The sequence below is a fragment of the Monodelphis domestica genome, chromosome 1 (genome assembly GCF_027887165.1).
Source record: "Monodelphis domestica isolate mMonDom1 chromosome 1, mMonDom1.pri, whole genome shotgun sequence".
Taxonomy (NCBI): Eukaryota; Metazoa; Chordata; class Mammalia; order Didelphimorphia; family Didelphidae; genus Monodelphis; species Monodelphis domestica.
Genome location: NC_077227.1, coordinates 611,037,263 through 611,064,627, shown reverse-complemented (window position 1 = coordinate 611,064,627; position 27,365 = coordinate 611,037,263). Strand labels below are relative to the sequence as shown.

Genomic DNA, 27,365 nt, shown 5'->3' with positions numbered 1-27,365 from the left:
CAAATTTAAAAAAATTCAATAAATAATTTAAGAGATCTGTGCTCTTACCAATTTGGATTCTCTTTCTAAAGCAGCATGTTATACTCATCTAGTTTTTAGTCATTTTTGTCTATGTGTTAAAAAAAGAGACAGTATTGTAATGGAGAGAACAACAGGCTTGGAGTCCATCAGACCTGGTCAAATAACAATGCTAAAACATTAAACTTATAAATACTACTCTTATCATCTAATACAGAACAGTCTACTGCCATTGTAATGCATTAACAGCAAACTTAGAGAAAAATTTTTGAAAATTACAATAAACACAACATTGCATAAATTTTACAAAGAAATTAAACCAAAACATTAAACTCACTTATACAAAACACATGTAACAATAAACTTAAACATAAGTGATCTATGTACACACATTTTACATATGCATAGAATACATACAACATATGCATTATGCTATACATATATGCACTTCATATTTACACGTTACATTTATACATACACTATAATACAATTAATTTTACAATCCTATTATACACCCTTTTTACATACACAAACAAACACACACACACACATATACACATACAATTTTGTTTGATATATGTTATGGAGAGAACATTTGTGTTATGCAATGTATGTTGCAATGCATTTTTATAATTTAAGTCAGTATCTTACCTTATCTACTTTAATTCTATCTAAATCCTTATCTTCAAAATTCTCCTCTCTACCTATATTCCTATACTAAACTAAATATCTAACTAGTTATTGTTAGTAACTAATTTATGACTATACTCTCTCTCTATGTATATATATAATACATATATACTATACTATACTATATATCATAATATATAGCTATACACTGTTTCACACATTCAACTTGTAAACAATGTAGCCTAACCTTGTTTATGTATTTGTTTATGTTGTTATTTTTTTTTGCTATGTTATGTTGTTTTGCTAGTGTTGTGTCAGTGTTACTGTTATGTTAGACTTATGTTATTGTTGCATGCAATATACTTACCATATCTTCAGATTTTTCCTTCTCTTTTCATCTCATCTTAATTCAAGAATTCTTCTCCAACTCCATGGCAGTAAATATATTTATGAATGTTTGTGAATATGTTATGTTGTTTTGTATTATAATACATTGCCCCAATTTTCTTAATTCATTAGTCCATTAATCCTGTAATTCTCTTCATTATAAATTCCATTCAAAGTCATTATCTCAATATTTATAAGTCCTTCCTGTCTATTAACAATGTCCATTAAGTTCATGAGTTCTCCTCTTGATCTGCATTGTCCGCTTCCACTGGAATGGTCCTCTTCTTACTGATCTTTCTGACTGCAGATTCAATTTGCCTGATGATTCTAAGCTTCCACAATTTCTTTTTCTTTAATGATTTGTACATTTTCCTTATTAATACCATGTGCTAATTTGATATGTGAACAGTAATACCATGAATCTCTACCCAAAACTTTTACCAAAGATGGAGAAACTAATACAGTTGTGTAAGGACAGACTCAACTCTCCTGAGGCACAGATGTTTTAGCAAAATTTTAAAAATATACCATAATCTCCTGGTTTGAAATTATATAGAGAATAATCCAATGGATCAGTTTGGATCAATACTCCTATATCATGTAATTCTTTGAGTCGTTGTTGTAAAGCACTTAAGTAAGAAGCAAGTTGACAATCTCCTCCTGTAAAGCACTTAAGTAAGAAGCAAGTTGACAATCTTCTCCTAAGAGAGATATATAGACTGTCTTATAAGGCTTTGCCTGTAGTGGAGCATGTCCAAAGGGCATTTCATTGGATGATGCATGTAAATCTGCTCATGGTCTCTTATGTAGGTAAAACAAAGTTATAGGAAGGATATCTGGCCATTTGAGATGAGTTTCAGCACAGATCTTCCCTACCATAGTCTTAAGTTCCCTATTTACACCCCCCACTTGACCTGAACTTTGTGGGTGATAAGGAACATGATCTTTGTGTGTCATTCCTAGATTCTCATAAACTCTTTTAAGGATATCCTAGGTGAAATGAGATCTTTTACCACAAAGCTAGCTGTATTTGTATTTGATGGAAACACTTCAGGCCACTTAGTTAATCTGTCCACAATTACCCATACAAAACATGTATCTTCTAGCTTCTGGCATGCTGATATAATCAATTTGCAAACTCTCAAATGAACAACATATTAAAGGTCTACCACCTAAACCTTTCTGTCTGAATTCCCCTTGATTGAATTTTTGGCAAACAGAACAGCTTGAACAGATCTTATTTGCTACAGTACTTATTCCAGGAGCTATCCATTGCCTCTTTACAGAGTCAACTACAGCTTGAGTACCAAAATGACCTTTTGTGTGGATGGCTTGATACAAATAAGGTATACAAGTCTTTTGGTAACAGTGGTTTTCCAGTGTCTGCAACCCATATTACATGTTCTTTACTTGCTCAAAACTTCTCCTTCCACTTTTGAATTTCTGAGTCTACATAAGCTTTTTCTAGATAATCAGCTTCAATAATTGACAAATTCATTACATACACTGGAGCATTCCTGGTTGCAAATTTTGCAGGGATATCAGTTCTATGATTTACTTTAGAGACTGAATCTCTTCTGTAAGTATGACTTCAACAATGGATCACTGCTAGCTGTTTAGGTTTCTGGATAGCATCCAACAACTCAGTTATTATTTCTGCATGAGCAATTAGTTTTCCTGATGCAGTAATAAAATATCATTGTTTCCTTCCCTTGCTATTACATATATATATATAATATATACATATATAATATATATGCATATATATACACATATATATTACATTCCTTCTTTCCTTCCTTGATCCTTTATTTTGTTTAGGAGGTCATTTTTTATGTCTTAGTTATCAACTTTCTGGTTTATTGTTTATTTTAGAATAGGGTGTGAGATGTTTTTCTATACCTAGTGTTGCCAGACCTTTTCAGTTTTTCCAGAAGTTTTTGGTTTTTTGTTAAATTGAGTTCTTACTCCCCAACAGCTAGAACCATCAGGTTTATCAAACACTAGGCTGCTGTGTTCATTTATGGTGTACTTCATCTTTTCTACTGAATGACTTATTTCTTTGTTGTTCAGTGATTTGTTCAGTTGTGTCCAACACTTTGTGACTCCATTTAGGGTTTTCTTGGCAAAGATATCGAGTTGATCTGCCATTTTCTTCTCTGGGTCTCTATCTACTGTGCAACCTATTTACCTTTTTATATTTCTTTTTCAATACTAATTGTTTTGATGACAACTGCCTTGTAGTATAGTCTGAGATCTGGTATTTCTATCAGTCCTCTTCCTTTTCACCTTCCCCCCCCCCCCATTAATTCTCTTGAGATTATTTTCCTTTTTTTACTTGAGATTAACTTTTTTTTCTAGCAGAACAAAAGTAATGCTTATGTAGTCTAATTGGCCTGGCACTAACGAAATTATTTCCGGTAGTATCATCATTATATTAATATTTCTAAAATTACTCAAAGTGGGGTCACAAAGATTCACTGAGTTCATGATGAAGTGACTGAACACCACCAGTAACACTCCCTTATTTCACAAACTCTATTGGCCCCCTGTTAAATATATCATCTTTTCTTTGGTTTTTAAAATTTGCTTGGTACACTGTGGCATCCTTAAATTCTGGTCCTTCTAGTCTGAAAGCTTTTCATAACCTGGCTCCTTTCAACATTCAAACCTTCTTACATCTTATGACAGACAGACATACAGACCCAGACTGACACACACATGTGCGCACATGCACACACATACACACACACAAATACACATATCTCTACATCACTGATACTAGTTTCCTTGCTATTTTCTTTTTTTATGAAAACACTGTATCTCCCTAGTAGAGAGTATTTTTTCTGGCTGCCTTCATTGACTGGACATTCATCCTGTGGAAATGAAAACTGAAGCAAGTTTTAGACTTTCTGCCACTCAGGTGGAACAAAGAGCAGTTGGAATATTAGAGATAAGATATTGACAAGAATGGCAGTTGGTGGGGGGAGGGGACTTGGAGAGTGACAGTTGGTCTCCAGACGATCTTTCTTGGCCCTGAACTGGAAGGAGTACTCTCTCCCTGTCTTGGGATAGAAGTACCTCTATTCCTGGATCTTTCCCAACTGTGCGCTCTACCTGGATTCCTATGATCATGTCATCAAATAAAAGGATTTAAGGGGAGTGGTTTAAACTGTAAGGCTGGTATTTAGTGGTGTCAGCCTGAAGAGCCCAACCAGCTCTGAAGGTCAGAACCTTTTCTTCCTCTGTCTTTTGCTAAAGACTTTGAACTTAAGAAAGCTAGCATAGATTAGCATAGACAGGAATAAAAGAAACCCTCCACCAGCATGCCAGGCCTGGCCTCAGCTCAAAAGCTGAGAGAGACTTAAACCCAACTAGGGAAATCCCAATTGCCTCTTCCCTGATATCTTCCCAATCCAAACTTATTATTAAAATTCATCTTTATTTAAATAAACTGCAGTCAGATAAGAGGACTCTCATTTCAGGGGGACATTGAGGGACCTGAACCTAAGGACACCGATTCAACCATAAATGGTCCTTATAGGAACTCTGCTGGGCGACCTTGGTCTGGGGGAGGCTTGTCCCTCAGCAGGGTCCATGCTTACCTGCTTTGGGGTATCTTCAACATTAATCAATAGAGAAGACATTCCCTCAGGCTATCATAGGCTATCCATTTCTCCAGAACCCCATTTTTCAAAGACAGCCTCTCAGCAGGGGGCAGCTCTCTCTCTTTACCTCACCAGCAGCCATATTCCCTCTTACCCTTCAATCCCTCCATTCCCTGTTACAAAACTTTCCTCATCTCCTGTATATCTTCAATATCTCTACAATCCCTTTTACTATTACACTCCTCATTTCCATTTCTGATCTTCCCTGTATTCTACCAAGTTTCAGATAAGTATCCACTTTCTGCAAAAAATCCTTTTACAATCCTTCTTTATCTTAGTGTCTCCCCTCTGAGATAACTACACACACATACACATACCCAGTATATAGTTGATATTGGCTGTTTTCTCCATTAGACTGTGAACTATTTGAGGAAAGTGGCTACTTTTTGCCTTTTACCATTTCCCAGTATTTAGCATTGTGCCTGGCACATAGTTGGTGCTTAATAAATGCTTGTTACCTAACTTATATCTATATAATTCCTGCATGGATCTCAGTAAGTAAACTCCAACTTCCAAGGAAAGACCCAACTCAAAAACCTACCTTCTGAAATCATTTCTAGATCATAATGCCACCAGAAGCACCAACTTTCACCTCTGAGCTTTCATAAAACTTGTCTGTATTGCTAATATTGAACTTATTATAACATGAAATCACCATATATTAGTGTTACTTTTTCAAATGACCACGAAAAATTTACCTAAATTATACATTTCTAGAAAGCAGTACATTTTACTCTACCTTGGATTCCCTATAGTGTTAACCTTAATAATTCATACAAAGTAGGTGCTTCAATAATTACTAGTTTATGACAAAAATTAGTAAATCATGCATTATTTTTAACTTGAACTAATGTATTTTTAATAGATTACCTCATAGAAAAAAGGCAAATGCCAAAACAATGTTATTCGGTTAATCTGATTTATATGCAAATGAAAACAACTGTAGAAATATTTGTTTCCCTAGCCTTAAATTTAGGAATAATCCTATGTTTAGTAATCTAAATTAGATTACTCACTGTACACTGTTTCAAGAATTTATCCAACCTAAATGTTCCAATGAAACATATCTAGGTTGCTATTAAATCTTAACAAAGAAGAGACACGAGGTAACTAGGCCTTCAAGCTTCATGAGAATATATTTTTTTATGGTTTGGTTAGGCTTGTAGTTAAATAGAACCTTGGTGACACAATTAGTGCAATTAAAATTGTGGTGAAAGTCAGGGAAATTAAAAAAAACTTATTTGGGAAATATTCAAGATGTATGTCCTCAAAAGTGATACAAGAAAAAAAAACCTTCTATCTTTATCTTTTATTTCAGGAAAATTGTTTTCTTATTTTTGTTCCTTAATGGATACCAGAAAAATATCTATCTATCTCCTCATAATTAGCATTACTGAATTCCCAGTATTGAAAATTTTTTTTTCCTTGGGAAAAAGGTGATGCAATTATTACATATCACTACATGATACAGGCTGTTTGATGTTATTAAAAGATTCAGGTATGGCCAATTTACAAGCATTTCCCCTAGACCTTGCTTTCCAAGTTAACTGCTGAGTCTTATTCTCATTGAGTGTACCCTTGGGATCTTTTTACAGACAACTGTTTATTATTTCATTATTCCATCATACATCTCATGAGAGGTCAGAGAAATTTCTGATAAGAATCATGAACTATATCTGACTTATGGGATAGAATATTAAACTTTACTACTTATGGAAATTTTCTTTTGAATTGGCATTAAATAAAAATGAATTCCAATTATGAATTAAAAAAGAAATGTTTATACTTTAACTAATACTTTAACCTATCAAAACTAAGTAAACCACCATGGCTAGAAAAGAAGAAGCCCCCCAAATAAAATTTTATATGAAATTAGCTACAACTTAATAGGAACTAATAAACACACACACACACACACACACACACACACACACACACACAGAACAAAAGTCAAATAAACAAAGTCTAAACATGACAATTCAGCTTTTAGGGATAGGAGGAGAAAGGTATACCTGTGAGAAAACATGGTGCAGGGGAAAACTGATTTCTGAGCCAGAGGACAAGACTTTATATTCTAACTGCCACTTAATCTTGACCAGGTCTGTCTGTCTGTCTGTCTGTCTGTGTCTCTCTCTTTCTCTGTCTCTGTCTCTTTCTGCTTCAGATTCCTCATCTATAAATTGAGAGCATTATGCTAAAATGATTCCTATAGTCCCTTCTTGCTCTAGATCTAAAATCATCTGTGTCAGGAACTCCTCATCTGGCAACTCTCTTGATAAGCAAATCCTCTAATAAATTTAATCTGAAACAACTGGTAAGGGCCCTGAGAAACTGACTTTTTTAGCCACATACACAGACTAGCAAAAGTCAGAGGTAAGATCTGAATCCAGGACTTCTTATCTCCAATTCCAGCACTCTACCCACTATGTCAGACTGCCTTTTATATAAACATCAAGTATACTTATTTCACTGTGTAAATTGAACTGATGTAGCTTTTATATATATATATATATATATATATATATATATATATATATATATATATATATATATATATATATATATATGTTTGTATCTAGGAACAAAAGGAAGAATAGTAAATTAAGATTTTAAGAAATCACAAAAATGAAATGTACCACATGTACATAGTTAAGGTTTTATATTATGGGTATATAATAGGGCTTTATGGCTGCCAGAAGTAATTATCTAAATCAATGTAGTTGGGATTTACCTTACTTAAAAATTAAAAAAAAAAACCTTTCCAAAAGGTAATAAGATAAATTATTAATATTCAAGGATGATCAGTTATCCCTATACTGAGAATGAATGATAGATTCAAATCGTCTCAAAGTTTTATGTGAAAATTATGAATTCTAACTTTTCAGTACTGCAGGCTTTGCATCTAAAAGAGAATTTTACTTTGATGTCTTATGGGAAAAATTATATTAGGACAAAATCTGTAAGTCATTGTTAAATAATAGTTTACTTATTTTAAGCAAAGAAAATGTTCCAGTCTTTGATATGTTCTTAGAAACATGAAAATAAAATTCCTTTCTCCAACTGTCCTTTTCCATTTCACACATATTGATCTTTCCATATGTTTTAAATAAAGAAGAAATTAACAGGAACTGTTCTTAATAAATTCAAATCATAGCTCCTTTCATGTTAAGATACTTTTGCACAACCAGAGGTGGAAGAGCTGGCAGAGCATTAGTGGAGAAACTATCCTTGAGGGCTTAAAAGTTGGAAAATTCTTATGAGGTAGGAAAACAACCAGGGAAAGAAGCTTGGAGGTTGTGACAGGACAAAGAATGGCTCATATAATACTGGAAGTAGAACACAGGTAAACTAAAGAGTGAAGCAAAAAACTTTAACCTGAGCTAAAAAACTTTTAGATATTTGTTGAAATGCTATGTTGACCACCACAACAATGTGTAGAAGAAAGATACATAGAAATTCAGGATGACCAGATCTATAAGACTGCATAAATTCTTAAACTTCCTTTTCTCCCTTGGTTAGTTGGTAGAAGACCAGAGTTCAAATTTCACATCACGCTCTTAATAGCTGTGTTACCCTGGGCTCACGTAAGTTCTGTTTGCCTCCCTTTCTTCAAATGTAAAATGGGAATAATCAAAGAATGTCAGATATATAGCAAGTACTTAATAAATGTTTGTTTCCTTCTTTACTCCCTTTCCCTAGTTTCTAAGAATGACAAGAGTGAGTGAAGACTTTTTTTCCTTTTTCCTCTTCAAAAATGAAAGAAAATTATTTTCAATAACCTTGTAAACCTTATATACAATAGATTTGCAATGTAACAAACATTACTTAACAAGGCAATTACCTTACTTAAACTTTTCTATATTAGTAAATAATCTCCCTACTTTCCCCCATCCCCAATTACTTAAAACAAATAAGTCTTTCATTAAGTTCCAGACTCTGCTAGGTGCTGAGGATACAAAAATGAAACATTCCTACCCTTTGGAAGATTTCAATTGATTTTACATAAATATATGTATACTTGTATACACAATTTAAAAAATGTACAAAGTAAATATAAGATTTTTCAGAGTGGAGAAGCTCTAATAGAAAAAAAGAAAAGGGGGAAAGTTCAATGAAAAAAAGTGGAACTTAAGCTAAATTTTGATGGAAACTTGACATTATAAAGGGCAAAAGTGAGGAGAAAATGCTTTCATAAAATGAGGGGCAAGTGGAACAAATGCCCAGACACAGGTGAGAGCCACTTGGGATGATTATTAGCTTGAGTCATGGGGAGTAATATGAACTAAATCTGGAAAACTAGGTTGGAGCTTGAATATGAAAGGCTTTAAACAACAAACAGAGAAGTGAGTTAAGAAGCATTTAAGGAGCCACTGAAGATTTATAATAATAAACATTAAAATGTGGGCCATTACACTATAGACACTGCATCCTATCCATTGGTAAAGATATTGAATTTCAGGAATTTTGTATGTTAGATATGAGGGTATGTTTTAGCCAATGTAATAGTAACGTAGTCCATACAATAGTTATTTCTAGACAGGATATCACTAAAAAACAAATTATTTGAAAGTCATGCTAGACAAATTTGTACAGCCATGTCATTTTTAACAAATATTTTGTGCAACTATAAAAATTATAAATTATCATTAAAAGGTACCATTTGATTTTTATAAATGCCATAAAATTCATATGTTTGAGCATTCATGTTCAACTTCTGATTTATTACTATAACTTCAAATGCCACTTGCTGGCCAGTTTGTCAACTCTTCCAGACTTCCTGCTTTTAGCATCAATACCACTTTGCAAGGATACAATAAATGATCATACTTAAGGCATCATAGGTCCTTTGGTAGTTCTTCAGCACTAAGATTTTTTAATGAAAATGCAAATATAAGGCTAAAGACAGGCAGGCAAGTGTGCCACCCAGAGGCAAACATAGGAAATTCAACCAAGGAGTAAAGGAATTTTGACTTATGATGGAAAAAGGATAAACATTACATTTAAAATCTTTTATTTTAAATTACTAAGCCAACTAAAAAGTACAGGAATTTTAAGTAATAAAAATCTCTTTATATGGATGACATTTAAGTTTCTTCCATCCCTACTTATATTTCTGATGTCAGTCCATAAAAAGGTAAACTTCTAGAGAACTCTTATATGGATTCATACATTTGGAGCCAGTATCTATTGAAGCCATCTACTCCAACACCTTTGCTTTTATGGATGAAGAAAATGATGTTCAGGAAGGTCAAAGTCAAGGAGATAGTAAACATCAGCGCCATGATTTAGCCTAGGTATTCTGACTTTGAGATCAGTATACTTTCATTTGAACCATACTGAATTCTGACATGAGCTGAAGAGGGAAGTATTTTAAAAGATGCTAAATGCAACCCACCTTTTAATATAGGAAAAACTAAAAATTACTATGCCAAGAGTATTTGCCTTGAGAATAAATACTAAAAGTGAATGCCTACTGGGAGGCAGAGTAGAATAGTAGGAAAATAATGCTGAATTTTAGTCAGAAAACCAGGTTTAAATTCCAGGTTAGTCATATATTCACCTTGAATTCTTATAATCTGTATGCTCTATAAAATGAGAATGTCAGAATTAATTATTAAGGTCCTTCCTAATTCCAAATTTATTTTCCTACTTCTTTTTAATATATATAAACATAAACCAGTATTGGTTCTAAGACAGAAGGTAAGCTATTTTTTAAAAAAAGGAAAACCTATTAAGTATATTCAGAAATTTAGATTCTTAAAAATCTAAAAGAGATTCAGAACGAAAGTTAAATGAAGTAACATAAAATGCCCTACTTTATTGAGAATTTGGTGTTTTTATTAGTAGAAATGCTACTTTTCTGGCCAAAGACTAAAATGTATCCTTTATTCCATTTTTAGAAGAATTACATTTAGGAAACTTATAGTAATAATGTAGTTGGTAATCAAGAGTTAACAAAGTATATAATGAGACTTATTAAACATTAAAAAAAGTCAATTATATTAAATGCAAAAAAAGATTCCAAGTTGTAAATCTTCAACAATAGGCCTATTAGGATTTATAATTCTCTTATTTTGCCTAGAAGCATGAAATAATGAATTGCTGATAGTATTGAATTATTTTAAATGTGTATATTTGAAAAAAAAGATAAAATATCACATAACTCTTATATAACTAGAAAAATAAGTTATTATAAAATCTGAAAATGATGGCAAGTATGAACTTGTTCAAACTCTCTTTTCTTTCTGTGAACTAAAGTGATGCCATTCTAAGTGACACAGTAAATAGAACGATGGGAGTCAGGAAGACCTCTGTTCAAATCCAGTCTCTGATACTTACAAGGTGACTCTGGGTAAATTATTTAATCTCTATTTATCTCAGTTTCCTTATCTGTAAAATGGAGATAATAATAGCACATACTTCTCAGAGAAAACGAGGTATTTGTAAAGCATATTGCAAACCTAATTGCTATATAAAGGCTACTCCTGTTATTTTATAAATACTCTTTCTGTTTTCAAATGCTAGGCAATATAATCTAACAGTTCCTAAATTTTTTCAGAAATGATACAGATTTTTGAATATTGTTATAGTCCTAAAAATCAAAGTTATCTCATTTTAACAAATCTGAAGAATAATAGTACGTTAATCAGTGAATTTAGATTTACAGTTATGGCCTTTCACAATGGTCTTCATCCTCACTATAATCTCCAATCCTTCCTCTTCTCAGTTATTTCACAAACCATTAATCTGGCTATATTCTCCTTCCTTTTGTATCTTGGCCCCTAAATAAACCATTTCCTACATTTCTGGCAAGTGGGGCAGCTGGAGAAGATTGTAAGCTGAGGGAAATTTTTACTTATTGAAGTGGAGAGGATAAACTGAGGAAACTATAACTTCTTGAGTTAGAGAGGATGAACTGATAGGGAAACAATGGCTGTTGTTCTCTATCTGGCTGGCTGTGACTAGAGAGGCTGCTACAGGAATCTAAAACTGCTGAGGGAACCTGAGGCTGCTTATTGGTAATGGGGGACAGAGAAATGCTGCTGGGGGAGATGTCACTACACACACACAGGGATACTGGTACACAAGGGACTGCCCTGGGGGAATCTGCTTATTGATCCCTAACAATGGCTGATCTATTTCCTAATCTCCTTCCTTCCTCACTCCCTCCACCAACCCTCTTCCTACTGCCACCCTTCTCCTCCCAAACCCCTCCCCCCCAGTGAATTATAAAATATTCCAAGTTTCTTTCGCAGGTAAGGGGTTTATTGGGATAACAGGATGGGAAACTGAGGTAAAGGGGATGAGGAAGTCCCTAATCTAAATGAGATAATTTAGAAAGGTTTGAGGGAATATTCCAGTCACAAACTGTGACTCTGAGTCAGGGAGATGGAGGACAATGGATCTTCAAGATCTTCTTTCTTCTTCTTCAGTTAGGTTTCTCCTTCTTATCAATTTCAACTGTCCAAAGTCAGAGAACTTCAAGTAACCAATACTGCCCCACCAGAGTCCAAAAGCCAAGTTAGCTTCACAAAAGTCTCTCTGCCAACTTCAAACTCCAGAGAGCAAATGTGTGTGCCCCAGTAAGAGACCCAGAGACCAAAAGCCCCCTGGTCAACTCCAACTGCTCAGAGCCAAAGAGACAAAGTCCAAAAGCCAAGTTTCTCCTCTCAGAGTGTCCAGCCAAAGGCTCCAGGGAAAGGTGTGTCTCTTCAGTCCCAGAAACATAGACACAAAAGACCCCTCCCTCAGCTCCAACTGCCCAGAGCCAGAGAGAGTCAGAGAGTAAGTTCAAAAGCCAAGTTTCTCCTCTCAGAGTGTGGCCAGCAAAACCCCCAATTCAGCTCCAACTGCCCACCAACCCAGGGGACATTCTGATGGAATCCTGGCTTGACAGACGTCTAGAGCTAGATGCATGTTAGAGCTAGAACTCCAGTCCTGCAAAAACTTTTCTCTCTCTCTCATATCTCTACCACAGTACCACAACTAAGACAGAGCATCTTGTTTGTGGAATAACCAGTAGGCCAGTGTTACTGGGTCAGAGAATATGTATTGGGGAGTAAGGTATACAGAGGCTGGAAAAGTAGGAAGTTGATAGGTTATGAAAGGTTTTTAATACCCAAAAGGGCATTATATATTTGTTCTTGGAAGCAATAGGAAGTCACTAGTTTATGGGGGGAAGGGGGGTGCCTCCTACAATACATCATTAATCAATGCATTATCTTCCTACTCAAAACTATACCTATTCCAAACCTTTATATCTTGTTTCAAGACTCCTGTGGGCATATCCCATACCACTCAAGTGAGGACCTCATGTAATACAAAAGAAGGAAAAAGGAAGAAGAAGAGGTGGAGGAGGAGGAAAAGAAGGAAGAGGGGTGGAGAAGGCAATAGGGGAGGGGAGAAAAGGGAGAGAGGGAGGAAGGAGGAGGGGGACAGGAAGGGGGTGGGGGGGGAGAAGAAGAAGAGGATGAAGAGGAGGAGGAAGAGAAGGAGGAGGAGAACAAGAAAGAAGAAGGAGGAGGAGGAGAAGAAGACGGCATTCACTAAAAGCTCAGTCTTTTCTTCCTTTGATGTTGATATCACTCAGATGTCTTCTCTACTATTTCTTTTTCACCACTGTGTTGCATGAAGAAGTGGCCCCTTTCTTGGCCAAGGCAAACTTTCTATCTAAACAATTCCATTCTATCTTCTCAAGTAGATGCTCCCCCATCATCCTAATTCTCACTAATTTTTAATCTTTCTCTATCTACTGGTTGTATCCCTACTTCCTACAAACTCATCTATGTTCTTCAGAGTTATTTAAACTTGTCTATCAGTTCATATAGTTTAGAAAAGCAGTGTACATGTTAAGCCCAGAAAGAATGAGAAAAATCACTCAGTTGAGTGGTATTTGGCATTTTACCTATCATAGGCTGGATGTGATGGCACAGTCTTTTTAATTCTTGCTGCTGAGGAGGTGAAGGCTGCTGGAACTGCTTATACTTGGGAGTTTGGAGGTGCAGTAGAGGATTAGTTGACCACATTAAGTCAAGCACCAATATGGTAGGCCCCTGGGAGCAAAGGGCCAGGAGGCTGCCTATGGATGGGGAAATAAGCTAAGGTTGTAAAAACAAAGTAGGTGAAAGCTTCTGCACCAACCATCATTGGGATTAAGGCAGTTGAGTGGCTCTGCTCTTCTACGCTGGGCAGAATTGGGAGATAAGTCTTTACAAGGTGGCATAAAGGATAGAGTGCCAGAACTGAGTCAGGAAGACTCTTCTGAGTTCAAATCTGCCCTCAGACACTTACTAGCTGTGTGTAAGCCTGGGTAAGTCACTTGGCCTTGTTTATCTTGGGTTTTTATCTGTCAAATGAACTGGAGAAGGAAAAAAAAAACTACTGTAGCTTTACCAAGAAAACCCCAAATAGGGACACAAAAAATCAAATACAACTTAAAGCAACTGAACGAAAGTTTTCATTGACTTCAATGTTCCCCCTGAACAAAAACTCACCTTTTAAATAGCAATACATTTCTTATATGGCTAAAAATAATGAGATACTCCATTACCTGAAGTATAAAAATTGCAAGTCACCCATAGAGTTACACAGAAACATTTGGTAGATATAGGATATTGCCAGTGATTTTTACATAAGAAGCAACATAAAAGAAGCCTTTACCAAAAATATAAAAAGCTAACAAAGGATAGTAGTATTAAACATTAGAAGAGTTTGTCTTAGGAAGACAAGCTCTCTAATACTCTCTCAGTAGAGTTAAATCAAGTCAGTAAGCATTCATGAAGCACCTATTAAGTGTCAGGTACTAAAGATATAAAGAAAGTAAAAAAATGATATATGCACTTGGGAAAGAAAAACACATTCCAAAGGGGAAGACACCATGGAAATGATTATTGACAAGTAAGATAAAAATAGGAAAAAAAAAACACTTTAAAATCTTAGGGGGAAAGTATTGCCATTAAAAGAGATATAAAAAGGCTTCTGGGAGAAGGTACACTATTAGTTGGTATCTGAAACTGAGGAGGGAAAAGCTAGTAGATGAAAAAAAAAACAAGGAGAGAATTCTCAGTATGGGACATTATGACTAGATGTGATGTTCACCAATACCCGGATCAGCTCATTATACATTGTTGAGTGATGGGAATGTATGAGTCAATTATTAAGAGAAAAACCAAAAACATAAAAAGAAAAATAAATAGAAGAAAAAATTAAATTTTGAGAGAAATAAAAATTCAAAATTCAGAAGCAAAATATCAAAAACTATGTATATAAAATTTCTCAATAAATAAGAATAAATTCATAACAGGTCCCTGTATTAGGGTCCAATTAAAGTAAATTTCTGTACCACAAATCTGTAGGAAAAGAATGCAATAATATTGTACTTACACATAATAAGCCAGGACTACAGAAAGTTGCCGTACTATGAGAGAAAAAAGGATGAGATTTTTGTGTAAAAGGGAAGTGTCATTCCTTGGTTTGATCTTTTATCATTTCTCAGGAATAGAGGAGCCAGAACAGCCAATTATTAGGTACTTTGATAGAAATTATTTCACAAAGAGTGTGGTTCAAGGATTTTTGCATCTTAACATATGTCCAGAGCCACAACCTGGAGTCTCACACTACTAGGTTCAAGTCCTTTTGTATTGGCGTAGAAGTTCATCAATCCCACCTGAATTGTTTTCTTTTTTGACATGTATACTCTTTTTTTTGGCACAATTCAGGTTAAATCTGTGCTTCTACAGCATTGGGTATATGAATTCTGTGCTCCTTTTTGATCCCATTTCCTAGAACCAGACATAAACATTAATCCCAGTCTCATAATATTTATCAAATAAATGGCAGGTTTCCATAGTCCAAAGCTTTTGGGTATGCATTTGAACATCTTGGCTTATTCTATTGCAAAAATCAAAAATAGTTAAAAGAAGATCTCAATACTGGTGACATGTGTTTCAAATGCAAAAAATGAGTGAAAAAATAAAATATACTATATGGCACATGTAGGAAGAAAAACACAAATGTTAAAAAATGTGTATATTTCATAATCACATAGGTAAAGTATAGAGGCTACTTTCAAAAAAAAAAAAAGATTCATTTCCTCTTTAATTTGCCATAATCTGCAGTATGAGTGCAAACGATGTGGATAAAGCAATAATACATTCAAGAAAATATAAAAAAATTTACAAAAGGCACAAAATGTTACAAAAGGAACATCAAGTCTCATGAATTGGTAATACAGGTTTTCATTTCTTCTTCTTTACTACTATGTGGAGGGGAGACAAAACTGAAAAGGGTTAATATAAAAAAAATAAAGGCTAAGGGGTACCACCTTCTTTCCCATGTGGAGGGGCAGTAGCACCCTGAGTATTTCATGGATGAGTTCCACTTAAGTTATACTGTTGTGGGGCTAGTTGGTTTGAGTTATCATTTTCCCAATTTCTATTCCTAGATTTGTTATCAGTCCTAAAGTTGTGATTCCTATAATCATTATTATAGTTATTACTATAATAATTTAAATTTTAGTTGTTATTCAAATGCATAATATTTTTGATTGTCTTGAATAAATTTCTACAGTCTATTATTTTGTGGCCCTTCTCACAGAAATGGCAGATAAGGGATCAACAGTTAAATTCTCAGGGAGGGGCAAATGCCATTGGTTGAGTATCATGCCCTTTTTCCTGTTTATCAATCCTATCTCTTAAATATTTCAATTCTTTCCAAATTGTTTCCATGAAATCATTAGTCTCTTCCTCTTTTTCTTTGTTGCCTTTTGAAACATAAATAGCAGTTTTCCTCTATTTGTCAAGGTCCATCTAAGGCCACCTTGACCAATGCATTTTAAAATAATTTCTGATTACTTTGCAAGAGTTGTGGAAAAAGCCTCTTCTAATTTGTCTAATATCCTTTTCTTTAGAAAGGTCAAAGTCTCAGTACTGACCCCCAAACTCAATGAGCCTATCCATGAATTTGGAGGATGCCTCATCATCTGATTGCTTAAGGTTTTCAAAGTTTATCCATGTATCCGTATTTTCAGAACAATCTCTCTTTGTTGTTAGAATACTTTCCCTACAACGATATAATTGTAAATAGTCATCAGAGTTGTTATAATCCCATTCAGGATCTTGAGATGGCTAGTGTGCTGCATTGTGCCCTCAGACTTTATTGACATGAAAAATTATTTTATTTTTCTCACTTTCCATTAAAAAAGTCTGGAGTAAATTTTCAATGATGGATTATATTGAAAAAATGTCAGTCATCCTTTTTGTTACCACAAAGGGATGTTCTTCATAACTGGGAACATTGTGTGTCATTTCATTTATATCTTGGAGAATAAAATGGTATATGGTGTCTTAGGGTTACCATATCCCCATTGCATCCTATTTCAGGTACTTCCCTTAAGGAGAAAAGCTGTTTATTTGAACTGGTTAATGGTGAGGCAGCTTGGGAAGAACATTTTTCTTAGGAGGACAAGATTTCCTTGTGCCTGGAATTGGTCATGGGGTGGGAGAAGGATCAGGGGATGTGAAATTAGCCAGAAGCTGACGAGCATGAGAGAAGTGGTTTTGCAGCTAAGATATAGGAGAGGGGTCTTCCATCTCTATTTTGAGGGAAATAGGATTTTCCTCTCTTAGTGGTTCAGAAAGAGGCTTGTAAAAATCAGACATGTTTTGGATGGGGTCAGTATTTTCCATTTGACCATGTAAGAAGTATTTTAAATTGTCCAACTGAATTTGCATGTCCACCTGCATTTCCGCTTTAATTTCTTATATGTTAGCATTTCTTGTCACAATATTTAGGAACAGAAAAATAAAGTTAATTAAGAACATAAGGGATAGGAAGCATTCTGAGACTTTTAAGGTTCTTATTTAGGCAAAAGCCAGAAAAGTTTCATGCAGAGTAGCATTCATTTTTAAAATTTATTTTGTATATATGTATATATTTATTGTATTAAATTGCTTGTAGTTCTGGGTTTTGTCAGTAAATGGCACTACTGGTTAGGGGTTAAAGTCAGGGTATGAAAATTAAAGGTAAGGGTCTGTCCCTTTAAGGATGTTACAGCTTTATGTGATTAACTACTTGCTTGGAGGGTGGGAGAGGAAACCTTTTGTTGGAGGCTAAGTATAGGAGGGGCAATGGGAGGCAGCTGACTCCCCCTCAGGGTAAAATGCTAGAACCATGGTTTTTAGGAAGCAACTTCTGGGCACTTTTTTGGTATGGCCTGGGGCAAAAAAGGCTTTTATGAATTATTTTTTACCTAATTTGAGATGTGAAAGCCTCTTAGGCTAAAAAGGACCAGTTTGTTATTGTTGTTGTTGTTACTTTAATGCTCTTCCTGCCTGATCTCCCCAGTTTTTACTTCTCACTTAAGTTAACCCTAGAGAAAGTGGGGCTTGGAAAAAAAGCAAAATTTTAGGAGTAAAAAAAAAAAAAGCTAAAACTTTCCTAATTTTAGCTTAATAATAACTCTCTCTAATAAAAAATCAACTGCAGTTTTATTGTGTTTAGTTTTGTTTTCTTGGAGATTTTAGGCTGAGAGATGAAATTGTTTAGGAAGAGCAGGACTACTTTCTTTTTATTTTTCAGGATTACATTCTATCCTGGGAGGGAGTGAAAGCTTTCCCCCAGATTTTTGCCCTCACAGTTAATTAAGAAACAGCCTATTTGCTGAAGATAGAATTCTCCACAGGTAAAATCCTGAGAATATGCTAATTGGGTTGTTTGTGAGAGTGGGGTGAGTGGGTGGGTGGGTGGGTGGGTGGGGTGTTTGGGGACAGTTTTCCTAGTTGGGGCCTCAGGGTCCAGGCGCTAAGATTAAAAACAGCTGTGTTCTGTTTTTTTTTTTAAGGGTAAAAAGAGAAGGAAAAAAATGTTTTTAATGGGCAGAAGAGTTAATTTGATCTTCACGTAATGAAAGTCTGAATCAATATTATGAAAACTCTGAGAATAATTGTATCAATTACAAAAACAATATAAATTACATGATTATCTCAACTGATGCTGAAAAAGCTTTGATATAATACAATATTCGTTCCTATTAAAAAACACTGGAAAAAACAAGAATCAATGGAACTTTTCATAAAATTATAAGTATTATTTATCTAAAGCCAAGAACAAGTATTATCTATAATGGGGATAAACTAGAAATATTTCCAATAAGATAAGAGGTAAAGCAAGAATGTCCACTGTTATTCAATATTGGTTAAAATTGCTAACCCCAGCAATAAAACCAGAAAAAGAAATTGAAAAAAAATACAATAAGGAAACACAGCTATTACTCTTTGTAGATGATATAATGTTATATTTAAAGAACCTTACAGAATAAACTAAAAAACTAAAGCAAAGTTGCTGGATATAAAATCAACCCACATGAATCATCAGCATATCTATATATTATCAACAAAACGCAGCTAGAAGAGATAGAAACAAATTCCATTTAAAATAACTATAGACAATATAAAATACTTGGAAGTCTACCAGCCAAAAATATTCACAGTAGTTCTTTTTTTGTGGTGGCAAAGAATTGGAAATTGAGGAGATATCCATCAAGTGGAGAACGGCTACATAAATTTTGGTAAACAATTTTGAAGAAATACTATTGTGCTATAAGAAATGATGAGTAGGATGGTTTCAGAAAAACCTGGTAAGACTTATATGAATTCATGCCAAATGAAGGGGGCAGAACCAAGAGAACACTGTATACAAGAAGAGCAATATTTTAATAATAATCAAGTATGACAGTCTTAGGTACTCTGATCAAGATAATAACTCAAGAAAATTCCAAAGAACTTGTGATGAAAATTGCTATTCATTTATAGAGAAAGAATTTATAAACTTTAAGTACAGAATGAAGCATAGTTTTTAAATTGTATTTTTCTTGCTTTTTGGGGGTAGGGGGGGCAACATGACTAATATGGAAATTTATCTTGCTTGATTTCACATGCATAACTCATAGTGATTGCCTTCTCAATGGTGGGGGCAGTACAGAGGAAGGGAAAGAATTTGGAACTCAAAAAATTTTTTTCATTTTAAAAATATTGAAAATTAAAAGGGAGAAAAGACAACTGGAAATAGAGTTTATGGGAAGGTTATGAAGGGCTTTAAAAGACAAACAGAAAATATGATATTTGATCCTAGAGGAATTAGGAGGGAACCACCGAAGTTGAATGTATAGGGTGATAGCTGAGTGGAGGACAAATGGAGTGTAGAGATACGAGTAAGGAAGATCAATTAAAAAGCTATTGTAATAGTCCAGGCATGAGGTATAGAAGGAGAAGAGAAGAAGGTCTAGGACAGTTCCTTTAGGGAAACATTAATTTTTATAGGTGAAACCTGGATGAAGATCCAGGCAATTAAAGGATATCAGAAAGGTATTGGGAGAAAGCAGTGTCAAACAACAAAAAAACCTAGAGAGAAGAGAATATTAAGAAGAAAGTGAATGACAATGTTGGAAATTGAAGAGAGGTCAATAGATTTAGCAATTAAGTAATCACTAGTAACTTTGGAAACAGTAGCTTCAGTTGAATGATAAGGCCATAAATTAGTCTGCAGATGCTTTGTAGAAAGAGGAAAGAAAGTATAACCATCAATTATAGGTAGCTTTCTCAAGGAATTTATTCACAAAGGAAAGCAGACATTTATAAGACTACAATTAGAGGGGACTCATAGATCAAATAAAGATTTTTTTGAGGAGGAGGGAGAAATGGATATATTCATAGATAGTAAAGAAGAAATCAGTGACGAAAAATGATTGAAGATTAATGATAAAACATGACAAAGGGAGCAATCTGACAAAATGAGAAGGAAAAGGTTCATATATACATATAGAGAAATTATAATTAGCAAGAAGAGGTACTTCTTCATGTGAGATAAGGTTGATGAAGGAGAAGACAAGAGAGGAAAGCATTTGCATAATGAGAGATAAAGAAAAGTACAGAGGGAACACTTAGAAAATGGCCTTGATTTTTTTTCACTGAAATAAGAGGCAAATGATTGGCTGAGGATGGGGAGAGAAATGACATGGGAATATTGAGGAAGAATGAAAAGGTTTGCAAAACTCACTATCTTGAATGAGAAAAGGAATCAATTATAGAGGTATAAAAAGATTACCTTTTAGAACCCTGTTGAGATTATGTAATAAAATTGTAGCAAACTTAGCATGGTTTTGTGATTTTCCTCCAGTTTTGTTTAGCAGCACATAATTAGGAGCAAAAGGAGTCAATGTATGAATAATCTAAGGTTGAAGCTTGACAAACGTAAGGCTAGAAATAAGATATAGGGACAAAAGACTTGAGGGGAAAAAAAAAGTAGAGTTAAATTGGTTTACCTAGTGATCAAGATAGAGAAGGAAAGAGAGTGGCCTGTGCAAGGGTAATGATATAGGAAAGAACTGAAGTTTTGAAGGATTGGAGATCACAAAAAAAAGAAGATCAGGGGTAGGATTTGAAAGATGAAGTTGGGAACTAGTCTAACCATTATGGAAAGAAATTATTAATTATGCTTAAAAATGACTAAAATATTAATAATCTTTTGATACAGAAAGTCAGCTGCTAGGCACATTACTCAAAGACCAACACCCCAAAAAGGAAGAGAAAAATAAAAGAGAAAGAAAAAAGAGTACCCATACAGAATTACTAACAAGAACTTGCAAATAAAAAGACAATTCACTGGAAATGCTGCCAGTTGCCACTCATTTCTTTGGCCCACTCTTCAAAATCAATAATGATAAGACTTTGGGTAAATCATAAATAAGTCCTTTAAAGAAAAAATGAGTGATCTTAATTTATAACATATCCTTCTGAAGTAACTTCTAATCAACCTTATCAGAATTATGATAGCCATTTCAATGGACTAATAGCCATTCATACATGAAATAGTCAAAAGTTCTAGACTTACATTCAGAACCTTCTCTTTCTATAAAAATGTCTCAAGTAGCCTATACTAAATCAAGAATAAACATGTTCCTACCTCTAGAAATTCCATATACTATCCTGAAAGTATTTAAATAAAAAGCACAGGCCTGATTTTGAGTACTACCCTAATTCTGATATCTTCAAAAGACTATATTTTACTGTAGAATTTGTTCAAGCAACATGATCTAAAAACTAGCTTACTATCAGCACCTTTTAATTATAAGGAACATTTAGGAAAAATTAGAAGTCACTCAAAAAATACAAAAATATTTCAGTAAGGTTATAACAGGAGCACTTTTTGAAACCCATGGGCTGTCTTTAAAGAAATCATTAAAATTCTCCTTCTGCATTTCCAAATCTCTAATTATTTTCATCCAAACTTATTATATTTTTAAAAACTATTATGCATTCGAAGTGCCAATTATAAATAAATTGGAAAACAACAACATACCTGATCTTCACTAGTTAAGCCAATGTGCATAACAAGATAAAAATGCACTAGGAAATCAGAATTTGGCAAAACATCTTGGCGTCTGGTCATCATAGCACAGATTAGCCTGTATGCTTGCAGTTTACCTTCTTTATATTCATTTGGCAATGTGGTAGCCTGAAAAGAATAAATAATTATTATTATTGCCCAATTCAAGTTGTCACAATAAAAGTCTATATATTGACAGTGGACTTTAGCATCATATACCAATTTGCTGGAATTTTATATCACTTTTTTCCCCTCTTTGCTATAGAAAAGATAGGAAGGGAGGGATACAATGGGATATAGGTAACATTAAAAAAAATAAATGTTATCAATATTTGTAACATAAGGCACTAATTTATTTTAAATTAATTAATGTGAATAAATTAATAATTTAACATAACACATGAATTCACCTTAAATAGCCATGATGCAAACATTCGGAGTGGTGGGATCAAGACAGGAGGAGATGGAGAAGTCTGGTTATCCAAACTTATTGCCAGGTTATCCCGTATCTAAAGAGAAAGAATAATCATTAGAGGTTATAATATAAAGTGGAATAAAAATATGTTTCAAGATGGAACTACAAATTCTAGAAAGTAATACTAGAAACGTCAGCGCAAAATTCTTACCTGATTTTTATAAGGATAAACAAGATAAAACATTTTTTCTACCTATATCCCAAATATTAAGCTCTGAGAATTATACCTTAGCCTTTATGTAAGTAGAACAGCACTAATAATAATGAGATGAAACCATTTTCAACTAAAATTAAATTTATTTTTAAAATATTCTATAATAGAATGGCAAAATGCTTATTTGGGAAGTAAATTCTATTCTAAAAGTCACAGAAATTATTTGAAAATTTCAATATATTTCTACCTAAAATCTATCAGGTCATTTATTTTTTATTTAAATTTTTATTTTAATAACAAATTTCCATATGAATTTACCGAAGCTATATAATCTAAATTGTCTCTCTCCCTTTTCCTCTCCCACCTCCAAGAGATGGCAAGCAATTCAATTTCTCAGGTCATTTCTTGAAAAAAAAAAATAATTACATAAGGAAAGTTTTCATAAGACTAAATTATTAATTTAATTTTAATTTGGTTTTCACAATAAACATAAAATATGCCTGAACTTCTAAGTTATATCCTGAACAGAGCAAATTACAACATTCTAACAATAAGCAAATTGTACTATATTGGAGAAAAGGCAAAATGAAAAAGAATACCTTTGCTAATTTATACCAGAGTTCATAGAGATAGCCAAATACTTTGGCATGAATTTTGGGTGATTGGATGTTATTCACATCTCCAAGGATTCCCAAGATTCTTCTCCACAGCACAGCAGCAGAATCTGGATGCCAACCTATGAGATTTCCACCAGCAATTATACTGCAATCATCAGCCAGGCACTCACTGCTATCTGAAGAATTTAAAAAAATAATTTTCATCATATAATTCCATATTATTCTATAATTCCATAATTATTTTTCTTTTCTAGAAAAATTAGCTATCTTTAATTTGAAACTTCATAGACACTGAATAAAAGCTATTAGAGTTCCTCTTTAAAATATAGGATGCCTGAGAATATAGAAATGCTAAAAAGATAAAAAAAAAAGGTTAAAATGTCAGTTATATAACTTAAATAACTCAAATTATATAAGGTTAAAAATGAATTAGTCAAAGTTGTCATATAACAGAATTTGAGAGTGGGCAGCCATCCAGTACAAGGAATCTACATAATAATATGCCTAACAAGTGGTTGTTCAACCTGTTTTGAAATCTTTCAAGGCCATGAAACCCACTGCTCCTCAAGGCACTCTTGTGAGTGAGATAAGAAATGTTTCCTGTCAGTCTAAATTTGCTTCTTTAAACTTCTACCTGTTGATCTTGGTTCTGCTCTTTGAGGCCAAATGGAACAAAAAAAGAAAGGGGAAGATATAAAACTTAATGTAGCACTTTCTATATTCTTGGCACTGTTCTAACAGCATTTATAAATATTATTTCATTTGTTCTTCACAAACACCTTGAAAAGTATGTGCTATTATTATAAATAATATTATTCCCATTTTACAGTAGAAGAAATTCAATTTCCTGAAACAGTTGAGGTACAAAATCAATCCCTGGTCACTGTGACAGTTCTTCAAATTCTTCAAGCAGCTACCATGTCCACCATAAGTATTTTCTGCTTTGCACTAAAAGTGTCTAGTTTCTTTAAGGCTCTTTGTTGTCTAGCTTTTCAGCATCTTTACATGTAGTACTTAGAAATGAATACAATGATCAACATAATACAGAGTAGAAGAGGCAGAATATACCATTTATGCCTTTTTCCAAGTCACTGATAAAAAGTTAACTAGCACAGTGTCAACCACAAATTTTGGGGAGCTCACCTAGAGAATTCTTACTTCATTGATGCTGAACCAGTAACAAGTATGCCTTAAATTTGGCCATTCAATCAGTTCTGAATTTTATTACTATCTACTTCATATTTCTTCATCTTCCCCATAAGAACAGAATGATATCCTTGATCAAAACCTTTTCTAAAAAATAAAGACTATGTTCACAGCACCTCTTCTCATGGCTCAGTAATCCCATCAGAAAAGGAATAAGGTTTGTCTGTTATTGATAAAATCATGGAACTTCAAAGTGCTCAGTGAAGAGGATGAGAAGTGGAGGAAGATAAGAAAACAAGAAGAAAAGTTATTTGGTAAGCAATGATAAGAGGTCACTAAAAGAATGGAAAAGAAATTGGATATATTTATTGGGTTGTGAACAACTTTAGAATCTGGCAAGAAAGATAAAGAATGGTTTCATTTCCACTCAGTTCCTCAATTTACTCTTCTCCCAAGTGCTACTTTTCCCACCTTATCTCAACTACACACAAAGATGTTAATACTCTTGATCTTACCATCACCCACAAATTCACCACTTCCAAGAACAAGAATTCTGAAATCCCCTATCCAGCCATGATTTGTTGGCTTTCTACTTCTCTCTCTGCTTTCCTTTATATAACCCTATACTTCAAATGCATTATGGTCTTCAATCACTTGATCACTCAATTTTCTCTCAGGCTATCTCCCCTATACGATCCACTCTCTCCCCTTCTCCCCAACATGACTCCTCAGTAAACTAATTCGAATGTACACTGTCTTCCTCCCTTGAATTCCTAGCCCCATTATATCAGTGATTACACCCAGTTGGATCTACATTATCAAAAGAATTCATGCCTTTTGATCCAGCAATACCACTACTTGTTCTATATCCAAAAGAGATTTAAAAAAAAATGAAGATGGACCTGGTTGTACAAAAACATTTATAGCTATACTCTTTGTGGTAGAAAAAAAAAACTTTTGCTATAAGAAATGATGAAATGGTTGATTTCTATAAGAACTGGAATGACCTACATGAACTGATGTGTAGTGAAATAAGTAGAATCAAGACATTATACACAGTAACTGAAACACTGAGGGACGATCAAATGTAATAGACTTTGCTACTATTGAGAATACAATAATCCAGAACAATTCTGATGTATTTATCAAAAGAATGCTATCCACATCTAGAAAAAGAACTGTTGAAGTAGAAATGCAGAAGAAAATGTATGATTTATTACTTGTTTATGTGGGCATGATTTGGGGTTTTGATTTTTAAAAGACTACTTTATTACAAAAATGAACAATATGGAAATAGGTTTTGAGTGATAATACATGTAAAACCCCGTTGGATTGCTTGTAAACTAAAGGGGAAGGGAAGGAAGAGAGGAGAGAGACAACAAGAATCTTGTAACCTTGGGAAGTATATTATGTAGATTTGTTACTGGAATAAAGAAAATTAAAAAAAAATTATGTCTAAAAGTGTGTTGCTGGATGAAGGTGGAGAAAATCACACAACTCTTCTGAATGTGTCTAATAGAAATTTATGTTATGCAGTTTCAACTGGGCTAATAATACTTCTATTATTATTCTATTATTATTATTATTATTCTATTATTATTAAACTGCTGCTAATAACCCCAATTTATGTCCTGTATCAGCTCACTATCTTACTCTACATAGGAGCTCTTCTGAATCTTTTCTCCCTTCCTCAAACCTCATATGTATGGCTCTCCTTTGCAATTTATAGAAAAAAAAAATTTATGCCATTTGCAATGAACTCTAATCTCACCTCTTCCTCATCTATTGCTGAGGTACCTTCTGCTACTTTCTCCTTCACCTATTTGATACATCCCATCATACAGTAAAATGCTCTGTCATCCCTACTTTCACTTATTTTCAGTTTCTCCCTAGCTCATTCCCTCCTACCTTAACTCACAGTCTTGTACTCCATCCTGAAAAAAACTCACTTGCTTCTTCTATTCCCATTGTCATTCTATTTCTCTTCTGTCCTTTGTAGCTAAACTCCTCAAAAAGGTCATCTACAATATATACTTTTACTTTCTCCTCTCTCATTCTCTTTTTATCCTTTTGTAATTTTGTTTTTGACATTATCTTTCCACTGAAACTGATCTCTAAAATTACTAATGCTCTCCTATTGCCAAATCCAATGGCCTTCTCTTTGTCCCTCTTCTTGGTGTCTATATTCTCTGAAAGTACTACTCATTTTCTTCCTTAATACTCTATCTAGGTTTTTAGGACATCACTTCATCCTGGTATTACTTCTATCTGTCTACTCTTTCCCTGTCCCCTTTTCTGGATCTTACTCCAGATTATGCCCTCTAACTCTTGGGGTCCCTCGGGATTGTATAGTTCTAAAATTTTGAACCCCAGGACTATGTTCCTCAGAATTCTTTCTGCATCTCCGAGCTTCCCTTATCCTGTGTCCTGAAGTTTGTTGTTATTCCATGATTGATTATAAGTTTTCTGAAACTGAAACTCTTCCCTCTCTTCTTGATCAAGACCAAGCATGGCTTAAGTTAGTTAGCTGCCTTTTAACTCGTTTTTATTTTTAATAAATCTTATAAATATAATACTTGAGTTATTGAATAATAATTTTAATTCTCACAGGATTCTGTTGTGGAAATGAGAAATTGAGAATGATTTTGTAGCAAGGGGTTGGATCAGCTGAGTGATGACCTGTCAGTCAAACATGAAGGTTCCACTTTGGAATGTTACCAGAAAAGGCAGTTGGAAGCCAGACCAACTGTGGGCTAAACCTTGTTGCTTTGAAAGAGGGAAGAAGGAGGTTTCCTCTCTGAATTTTGGAAGACAGAAGAAGGACACAAGTCTAGATATCTCTCTGACTTGCTCTGTTGGGATAGACACTAAACTTTCAAATCTATCAA

General features: G+C 34.0%; 1 protein-coding gene and 1 long non-coding RNA gene across 7 annotated transcripts in view; one reads left to right on the top strand and one right to left on the bottom strand.

Moving 5' to 3' along the window:
* Positions 1-27,365, bottom strand: part of RALGAPA2 (Ral GTPase activating protein catalytic subunit alpha 2) — a 544,635-nt gene that overhangs the window by 229,911 nt on the left and 287,359 nt on the right. For all 5 annotated transcript variants that reach the window (XM_007476631.3, XM_056813837.1, XM_007476632.3 and 2 more), the window contains 3 exons: positions 23,314-23,507; positions 22,496-22,594; positions 22,059-22,214 (listed from right to left, as the gene is read on the bottom strand). In XM_007476631.3, the coding sequence (XP_007476693.2) occupies positions 22,059-22,214; positions 22,496-22,594; positions 23,314-23,507 (449 nt within the window). The remainder of the gene's footprint in view (positions 1-22,058; positions 22,215-22,495; positions 22,595-23,313; positions 23,508-27,365) is intronic.
* LOC103093491 (uncharacterized) overlaps positions 1-27,365 on the top strand; it is a 100,239-nt gene that overhangs the window by 8,147 nt on the left and 64,727 nt on the right. The window lies entirely within an intron of this gene.